The sequence below is a fragment of the Halichoeres trimaculatus genome, unplaced genomic scaffold, assembly GCF_033239565.1.
Source record: "Halichoeres trimaculatus isolate MK-OKI-2021-1 unplaced genomic scaffold, fHalTri1.1 fHalTri1_scaffold_12, whole genome shotgun sequence".
Lineage (NCBI taxonomy): Eukaryota > Metazoa > Chordata > Actinopteri > Labriformes > Labridae > Halichoeres > Halichoeres trimaculatus.
Genome location: NW_027437190.1, coordinates 24,175,262 through 24,185,222, shown reverse-complemented (window position 1 = coordinate 24,185,222; position 9,961 = coordinate 24,175,262). Strand labels below are relative to the sequence as shown.

The 9,961-nt window shown below is 37.0% G+C and overlaps 1 protein-coding gene across 1 annotated transcript; it reads right to left on the bottom strand.

Annotated features, from left to right (window-relative positions):
* Positions 1 to 1,519: 1,519 nt before the first annotated feature.
* LOC141800624 (cell adhesion molecule CEACAM1-like) lies at positions 1,520 to 9,870 on the bottom strand. Its single transcript, XM_074683287.1, has 9 exons — positions 9,864 to 9,870; positions 8,405 to 8,725; positions 6,810 to 7,088; positions 6,073 to 6,339; positions 4,444 to 4,716; positions 3,593 to 3,713; positions 2,699 to 2,733; positions 2,307 to 2,347; positions 1,520 to 1,741 (listed from the first exon to the last, which is right to left on the bottom strand). Exons 1-9 carry the CDS (start codon positions 9,868 to 9,870, stop codon positions 1,520 to 1,522), a joined length of 1,566 nt encoding a protein of 521 aa, XP_074539388.1.
* Positions 9,871 to 9,961: the final 91 nt, after the last annotated feature.

Here is a 9,961-nt window from a genome sequence, read left to right as displayed (position 1 = left end):
AAACACATACCGTACAGTGTGTCCTGAAAAAGAAATAAGCTATACTGACCAAAACATTTTAGTGAATCTGGCTGTATGTCTGTTTTTCCCTGTAGATAACACCTTTTTTGAGTGGGTGTCTATTTGGTTTCCTGTGCTCCTCCAGCCAGCCTTGAGTAGATAAGTGAAGAACGTCTTTTTATTTTTATTTTTTTACATTTCCATGTATGCTTTATGTTTTAACACTCAAGTTTGCCACACAAGTTACACAGTTTATTGAGCCAAACGACCTGAGCTGGCTGCCTCACTGTTTTACTACTCATTTCACTAATGGTTTAAATATGAATGATTTACAGGCTCAAGTTGAACTTCCTCATCATGCAGCATGTCCTACTTTAGTCTAAATACATAAAACCTCTCAGCCAGTACAAGCCTTGCATTTGTGCTTTAGAATAACAATACAGTACATCATACAGTATATTTGATGAACAGCATTGCAAAAGTTTGATTGTTTAAAAGTCTGAATTCTCTCATTGTGTGTCAGTATTTTTTGTAAACTCTCTTTTCTATTCTTCTCACACTTCATCTCTTATTTGAATTACTTCCCTTTTGGCTCAAGATCTTTACTGATAATGTGCTTGAACAGATGGCACACAATCACCACTTGGCTTTTACTGACATTTACCATAAATGTGTTCTGAATTACTCTGATCATCATTTACAACTTTTCTTGTAAGCCACTAGTTTCCTCATAGATTTTAGGTGTACTTTGAAACATATTTATTGCATCCATCATAAAACCTTGGACACCTCACGGAGAACCTTTAAACCTTTCGTTCAGATTTTTCATGGTGCGAGCAGAAGAGAGAAAGGAATTTCTAATTACAGTTTGTTTTTGCTCATGAGAATTTTGGATTATTGTACTTGTATCTTCTTAAGAAAAAAAACTTTTACTTTGTCACTATAGAATTAAATGACAAAAGCACAAAGTGCATTTCATTTCCCCCTCCATGCCTTTAGATCAACAGATTTCATATTGGTTTCAGTTTACAATGAGGACAGATATTCGAGCTCTCTGATGTCAGGGAGTAGCCATATCTGGCGTAAACAAAGCTGTAAGATATTTACTTAACAATATATAATTAATATTTTTTTGTTTGTTAATTGTAAGATGTACTAGAAATAAAGGGTATTTTTTCTGACAAGCTTCACACTGAAATCAAACAGTGCACATGTAGAACCAAACATGATCCCACACCTGAGTCAAACATTAGTCTAAAGCAAACAACAAAAACACTTTAAGGGAATATTTACACTCATAAATGTGAATACAAGCAAACAGAGGGCACATTTTTAACCCATTGTATGCCAGCTTATATGACAACACTACACGGTTGATTATTAACCGCTGCTTACCGAAAGTGCTCTCACTGCAGGCTCAAGTTATGATTTCTGCGTGAAAGACCTGAGAAGGGAGTGCAGGTTTCTCCAACCACGTAGCAGACACTTGTGGCTAGATGATCTGATATGACTGAGGTGATCAATGTTTGCGAACCTGAGCGTAAGGCTGAGTTTCATCTGGCTGAGGAGCCTGCCTCTTTGCTCTCTGCATGTGCGCATTGTAGGTAGGTAGGGAGGACGTTCCAGGAGCGTTGTTGTTCCCTCGGACCTGAGCGTACTCTGAAGTCTCATTCTGTGGCCTCAGCTGGACAGACCCACCGTCTTTTCTCTGGAAAGTTGCGATATCTGCGTAGTTCAGCTCCTGGTGAATAAACAGATGATGAGAAATGTTATAAAACTGTTTTGTTTAGGAACTTTATCTTAATCTAAAACCTCACATAAATTGAAGACTCATTACACCAGGGTACCAATATATGACACAGCAAAAAAAAAAAAACAGGGAAGCTGTATCACAGTGTTATTAAGGGCAAAGAGACATGGCTGCGCCTCCATTTTATTGTATCAACTAAAAAAAATTCCACCTGGTTCAAAGTCTGATGTTGAGTGCCTGGCTATTTATAGGTCACATATGAGAGTAAAGCTGTTTTGTGTCAAAAACAAATACCGCATCACAGACTGGGAACTATATTATAAAAAGGAAAACTATGACAGAAACTATAAAACTATGAACTATAGTCATGGAACCCTGATATAATAATCTCTTATTTAGAACTCTATTATACAAAAAATAACTTGGTTGGTGCTTTGGCGCTTTTTTTTTTATCATGTATTCAGATTCAGATTAACAGAAAGACTTGAGTTCCGTGATCACCTGCATCACCTGTTTCCTCTGAGTTACTGATGCACATTCGAGTAATGAACTTTACCTTATTTCCTGTGGATGTTGAGTTGTCCTGACCTCCACCTCCTTAAAAAAAAAGAAAAGGACAAGGAACCATACTGAGCAGGTGTTTGACAAAGAAAAGGAATGATGCTCTACACGCTGTTGAACCATCAAGTCTAGAACTTGAACTCAGGTCTGACTGAAGCCAGGACTTGTTACTCAACCTGGACTCGAGGATAAAGAGGAAGACTTGGACTTCATTATTGTTAGAAACTTGAAAAGTGAAAAATGTGTCTGTCTCCACAGATTTTTCTATGGTGATCTGGATTTAACTCAATCGTAAACTTTGAAGACTTGAGATATGACCTGACTAAAGCGCTGACTGTATGAATGTGTAGAAAATTGAACAAACACACCGACACGTAATACACCTACCTTCTCTGCGAGTGGAGGAAATTCCCTGGCTCTTTCTGTTTAGACAAATAACAAGTCAGTAGTGTCACCTTTGATGGACATCCTTTGGCTTTATCAAAACAATTATGGTGATAAGATTAACAACAACAACAACAACAACAACAACAACAACAACAACGTTAATGACACTGTTTTGAACAAGTTATATCTTATAAAACACTAACTGATACTGATAACACAAAACCAACACTTTTATGATAATAAAGGCTGGTGATCAAAAAGTGAGAAAATGTAATAAGACATGTATTTTTCATTATTTTATCACATTGATTTGTCTTTTTGTAGCTGGAGCCTTTATTTGATTATGAAAGATATATATATATATTTTGCTCTTTTAACTTTCACATTGTAAATCTTTCAAAGGGTTTGACAGCTTGTGGTGAGTCATGTTACTTTTGACAAACTTTAACTGTGGGGTTGTACATTGCCATGGTATAGCTCTATGGAGCAATAGCAAAAACACAAAGAGTGACTCTATAACTAAACTCAAACTTTACACAGAATATATGTCCCTTAGCAAAACAGAACAAGTGTATGGGAAAATGACTTTCAGTTACTGATTCTAGTTTAGCAATTTCGCTGAGTTATATTTTGGGCTTTTTATGCCATTAACTGGAGAGGATACTCGCTCAAGTGCAAATCGCACCATTTCACATCTCTGTCCTGTTTGGCTTCACATTTGTAGATCAGTCCACTCCCTTTAATTCCCATCTAGATTTCAAGCCCTCCCCTCATTTTAGACTGGCATGTCTGTCACCCTGAAGTTTGTCTCACCACCAGCTCAGCTATGACTCCAAAGCTTGTAACACTGAACCATAACTTTTTTAAAATGACTTACAAATAATTCCAACTTACTTTTTTCTGTAAAAGTAGTACCCAACACCAGCAGCTGCTCCAACGACCACTAAACATGCAATCACTATTCCAGCGATGCAACCAGCTCCACATGGAGGGGGTGGAGGGATTTGGTCCAGGGCTTGAAGAAGAGTAATGAAATCATAATTATCAAACCGTTTTGTAATTCAATAATTTTACCTAAAAAATGGTTTCACAGTGGACCAAGGGTGAATACAAAGATGTGTTATGCTTCGATGTAATTTTTGACCAAAGAACATTTCTGTTTTTACCACTTTCTGTATCACACATAATTTCATGAATATTATGTGTGGTTTGAAGGTTAGTTTCAAACATGTAAAGGATCAAATCCACTTATGTCAGTTGTGGCTAAAAGACTGTAAGTCTTAAAATATTCACACACACACACACACACACACACACACACACACACACACACAAAAGGAAAAAGCTGCTGCTTGCGTTCAAAAAGTCGGTTGATTACAGAATAATCTGTGAATGGGGCTCACTTTAAGCAAGGTAGAGGAATACTTTGAATAAAATCCCATCTTTTTCACATCGTCTTTATCATTAATTATGAAAATATTTTATGTGCTGATTATATGAGTCACACATTTAAAAACTTGATTTCTATAGATAGTAAATAGCTTTGTAACTGGAAAAGCAAATTCTGTGTCATGGCCTGAAAAAAAGATAAGCTGTCTTTAAGTGGCAAAACAGATATGAAAATCTGTAAGAAGTCTTCAAATGACCTGAGGTGAATTTATACTGTGGCTGTTGCAAATTAGAGCAGAATTAAAAGAGGCATCTAAGGATTATATTCTTTATGTAAAGTAGCTAGTTTCACCTACAGTTCACAACCAAGCTGTATTTAGCTTCCATGGAGCTGACGAGGTTGCTGATATTACATGAATACTCCCCCATGTCTGTTTTGTTTAGTGGTTCAAAGGACAGCACTCTTTTTTCCTCATAAAATGTCATGTGGCCAGCCAGAGTCAGATCTGATCCATTCTTCTTCCACTCTCTGGTCAACACAGAGCCATCAGCATCACAGGTTAGTTTGAATGAGTTCCCCTCGATCGCCTGGTTTGTTGATGGTGTGACAGAAGCTCCTGAGATCCTCTCTGTTGGACATAATATTGTAGAGTTACATATCTAGAAATAAGAGATAATTAAGTTGCCAAGGCCTGGATGAATTTTTCTAACAGTCAGTTCAAACGTTTAGCAGAAAAATCAAACTGTGCTTTCCCTTTAATGTGAGTCCAATTTGATTAGATATATCCTTGTTTTCTCTTATTCCTAAACCTGCAGCAACTTTTTCTTGTAACTGAGAGTTAGTGGGAACAAGCTGTAAAAACAAAACAATTTCCTGATGAATGCTCAGATTAACCAGCAAACTCATAAATGTAGTGGAATTTTCATATTGCTTTATGACTTTCCTTAGTTAATTCTCTAAATTACCTCTATATGTGTCACAATAATACCTGTATTTGCCTTTAAGTTATCTCTACACAGACACAGTGTTTTCCTAGTCTGGGCTGGATCCTATTCACACGTTCCTGTCTCCTTGAACACTGTTTTACACATTGAGTTCCCAAGCTAAACTGAACCCACTGGCTCATAAATAGACATATAGCAAGCCCAGTCTTAAGAATGATGAGTAAAGTTGAATATAGGAAGAACCAAGTATATTAAAAACAACATTTGGTGCCATGTGTCATCCTTACAGGTGTTTCAAGTCATTTTTTAGAAAGGGTTTTTGGATAAGATTTTATTTTCTGGCAGAAAAGTGCCCCACCCCCACCCCTAAAATAATAATGATAATAAAAAAACATACAAACAAAAAAATTCTTTGAACTTTGAATTGAAACTTTGCAAATCAGAATAAAAAAAAAAAAAAATCAGAATCAGATTTATTTATCACCAAGTATTTCCAGGAATACAAGGAATTTGACTCTGGTTTAAACTGCACTCTCTCAGTACAAATGTTGTGGATAGAAAAACCATGAGAAACACTAAATATTAAAAAAGTAGAACAATAAAACGTAAGTAGTAGGGGAAATAATAATAATTACAATATTAAAATTTTCTGCAGCATGGTCTTTGCTGGGCTTTGTGTATACACACTGGTCTGTTAATATGTCTGATAAATGAAGTACTTTGCTAAAGACAAGGGGCAGCCTGTGTTTTCTGCTAAAACGACTGGTTATAGGAAGATGCAGAATTATTTGCATGTTTACATGTTAAAGATAAAGCTGTCTTGTCACTAAAATTGTTGAAATTTTGTCGGTCTGCAAAGTCTTTAAAGTTGCACATACACAATACTTTTAGTTCTCCTTTTGTCTCCACCATGTATTTTGATGTGACCTTGTGACCCTATATAGAAATGGACAACTTTTCTTACCCCTGAAAAACTCCCCATGAGGCTTAAAGCTAACATCTCTCACCAAAGCTAAATCTCACATATTGCTTTAACTCACCCAGCACAGAGACTGATAACTGCATAGATGTGTCACTTCTCAGGGTTTTGTTGTTAAAGGACTGGCAGGTGTAGTTTCCACTCTGTCTCTCCTGGATGTTTGTCAGTTTGAGCTCTGATCCAGAACCAGGCAGCTGGTCTCCATTCAGAAACCAGGTAAAGTGAGCATCAGGTCTAGAGTCAGCTGAGCAGAACAGGCTGATGTCTGATCCATCCACATAGTGTTCCTTTAATGGATCTACACTTAAATTTGTATTTTCAGGGCCATCTGGTCATGGGGGAGACACAACAGTGACCTTAAAGATAACCTCACAACTGACATAATGGATTAATGTTAAAGATAAAGGCGAGTCATGCAGATTGGCTTATTATGACCTATAAATAATCAATACGCACAACCAGTAAGTTTAAAGTTTTGCCTGAGAACATGTCAGTCGTGATTTGAATTGTAATATTTAACAAATATTGGGTCTCTCTAACAATCTGGTCTCTGTTAATCAAATGAAATTTTATTGATGTTAACAGGTCCAAACCTCTTAATGTTTTTTGTAAAGTGTCTTGAGATAACATTTGTTATGATTTGACGCTTAGTAATTAAAGATTGATAGATTAAACAAACACAGGGGGGATAATAAGGCAAAGCCCCTGCTCACTTCATCTGCTCAACAGTCTTAACTCTCTGAGATGTTCTCATGCAGATAAGGCAAAAAGTTCTGAAAATGTCAATACGTAACTCACAGCTAACAGTAAGGTCAAAGGGATCACTGATGTCATCACTGACAGGGTTGGATGCATGACATCTGAAAGGTCCCTGATCGTAGCGATTCACAGGGGTTATGGTGAGAGTGGAGTTTCCATCACTGAACTGAACTCTGTCACTGGCTGTGAGCTCAGAGCTGCGGTTCATCCAGCGGAAAGAGAGGGAGGATCCAGAGGAGACGGAGCAGGAGAGACTGACGGAGCTCCCCTCAACCACATCTGTGCTGTTGGCATTTACTGTTACATCTATGACACGCTCTGTGAGAAAGAAGATGGTTTTATCTTTGCCATTTCACAAAGGCAGAGTACAGGGAGACTGCAGTGACTGAAATAGAGCCCCGTTATAAATGCTCAGGGCTGATCTTCTGATGTTAAATGAAGTCCAGATTTGTGCCATCAGAAAGTTTGAACTTAAAAAGAAACAACCCTTGACAGATCCAATCTGAACAAAACATGGAGAGACAGGTGGGTCTAAACTCTGCACAGTCAGTGTGCCAATTGTAGATTTTGATCAAAATGTTGACACTACACTTATAACCAAACCATTAATGACCAATGGAATCATTTAGATTTGATTTTTTATGGTTAGACCTGGAGTTTTTAAACTTAAATTTCAGTAAAAACTTAAGTTTTTTATCAGTAAAAAAATCATTGACAAAAAAAAAGAAAGAAAAGAAACATAAAGTTAACCTTTTTCATTTATTTTCAGGCTTAACCAAATCTTATATAATTTAGCCATTATCATCCATGTGGGAGAAACATGGGTGAAAACTCATGAACAACTGTTCTAGGTTTATTTGTTCCATGGCAATCGAATGTTTTAAAAAAATGCCCAGTAAAAAACACATTTTAGCTCCCAATGAAGCAGCCCAAAGCTCTGTAAAATATTTGGAGTTTTTCTTAGTCGCTTTGGTACAAATTTCTGGAATCATACTCGACATTTGCAAACAGTCAGAGCATTTCTCAAAACAATTTGTACAAGAGCAAAAAACCTTGAATTACCAGCAAAAGCCAGTCTCATTTCTTAAAAAGGAAATGACATTCTCAAGACTATTTGGCAAAACAGTTCAGCACTACTCAAAAAGCTCTCTTGCAAAAGCTTGTATCATTCCCAAAACTGTTCACTCGTTCTTCAAAACAAAATTTCTTTCTCATGAAAATAGTCAGTGCCACCAAAAATGCAAAGATTCTTTTCAATTGCTTTGACGTATTTCTTTAAACAGGCTTGTTCAACAGTTTTGCATGTAGATACTTATAAGACAAATTAATGGCTAATTTTTGTAGGGGTTGAGACGATTCAACAGAGATCCATTATAATACATTTTGATCAACCAGACATGAGTAAGTCTTAATGTTGTAAACAGCCGGGAATCGCACATCATTATTTGCATGTCCCAAAGCATTTGCAACTTGTTCAAAGAAATGAGAAAATGCTTTTTTTGATGAGCACAAATGAAGTAATGATGTGAAAACTGAACAAATAGTTTTGACAATTTTAGCTCTGATCTGAGAAATGCAGTAAGGGGACTGAGAAAGAAAAGTAAGCGATGAAAACGTGTGTAACATTTACTCACCAAAAACATTCAGTGTTGTAGTGTCTTCATGCTCATCTGGCCCCTGTGAAATCCTGACAGAGTATATTCCTCTGTCACTGAGAGTCAGCTTCCTGAGCTCCAGAGATCCAGTAGAGATGAAGACGGTGATCCTGCCTTCATAACCTGGATCAGTGAAATTTACAAGACCTGCCTCAAAAATCTTTTTATCTTTAAAACTCCAGACAATAGCTCCAAATGGGTTTCCAGCTGACGATGTCAGTGTTGTGTTGAACTTCACTGTCTCTCCAACAGCTTTATCCACAGGATCATCTGGTAACACACCAGCTCCTCTGGTTAAACCTGGAGGACATAAGACCAGGTTTCAACAGTCTCTGTTTTAAGTGGAGAGAAACACACTAAAAAATAACTCTTTCCAAAGGGTTATTGTGAGACTGATGGATGTATGTTTATTGTATTAGGGAGACAGTAGCTGTTAGTTAACGATCAGCATTTGAAAGAGGTCACATTCTTTCTACAGTGACATTTTTTAAAGCAAATTTTGATTACATCAATACAAATATCATTCCATATTTTGGTGTGACTATGTAACATTTATTTCTTGCTTTAGTATTTGTTGTGTTAAAGCTACATGTGTTAGTTAAATATAGGAGTTTGCTCCATAATAACTTTTTAAAGACCCTCTAACCACAGATAATGTTAAAAGTGTCAACACAGGATGGTATTGTGAACAACTTACCTAATAAAGCCGCAATGACTAGACAAAGTAAAGGTAATTTATCCATTGCTCCAATTTGTGTGACAGGAGTCCACTGTGAATCTGTGGCTGTGCTGATAAATGAGAGCCTCCAGCAGTTTGTAGAGTTTGTTCCTTTGTGTGGAGCAACACTGACCACATAAAGAGATAAACCCAATGAGGAAGCTGACTTTGACTGAGACTGTCCAACTTTGCCCTCCTGTGGTGTAAATGTGAATGAGATCTACAACAAGGCAACTTTTCTTACTTGTTTGACTTTCCCTGAGCAGATTTTTAAGCCTGCATTTGTGCTTATCATGTATTTTCTGGTTCATATTTTTTATCTCAGTGTACTGCATTGCAATAAATAAAAAGGTTTGAATTATTATCAAATAGAAGGAACACAGTCACTTCTCGCATCTGTGAATACTGCGCTGTTTCCAATGAAAATGATATCTGATTATCAGACTACATTTGTATACAGTCTTCATATTTGTAGACATAGTCTTTTATTTACTTTATTGACGTAAATTGTGAATCATTGCAGACTACATGTGATCTCCCTCTTTTCGTCACTCTCTTTTTAACCAGGTTTGTGACAGCCATGGATGAACTGGAAGGCCATGGCTGTTTTCCAAACCGCCTACTACACTAGTGCCTACCATTTTGGCCGAAATTCAGTATATCCTACCGGATGTCCTATTGATCCAGGAAAATTTCTCAGTATGCAATGGACCAGTCTACCTGGCATACTGTTTCCCACGATGCACGGCACTAACACTGTTTGTCTATGCAGGTGACAGGTTTTGGTGAATTACTGCCATCTACTGGAGTGAGTCGAC

Excerpts from the sequence above, each read along its gene's own strand:
- LOC141800624 (XM_074683287.1), bottom strand. Across the intron at positions 3,714-4,443 it reads ATACAGCTTGGTTGTGAACT|CCCTGGACCAAATCCCTCCA; the intron begins GTAGGTGAAACT and ends CTCTTCTTCAAG. Across the intron at positions 2,734-3,592 it reads TACTACTTTTACAGAAAAAA|AAAGAGCCAGGGAATTTCCT; the intron begins GTAAGTTGGAAT and ends TTGTCTAAACAG.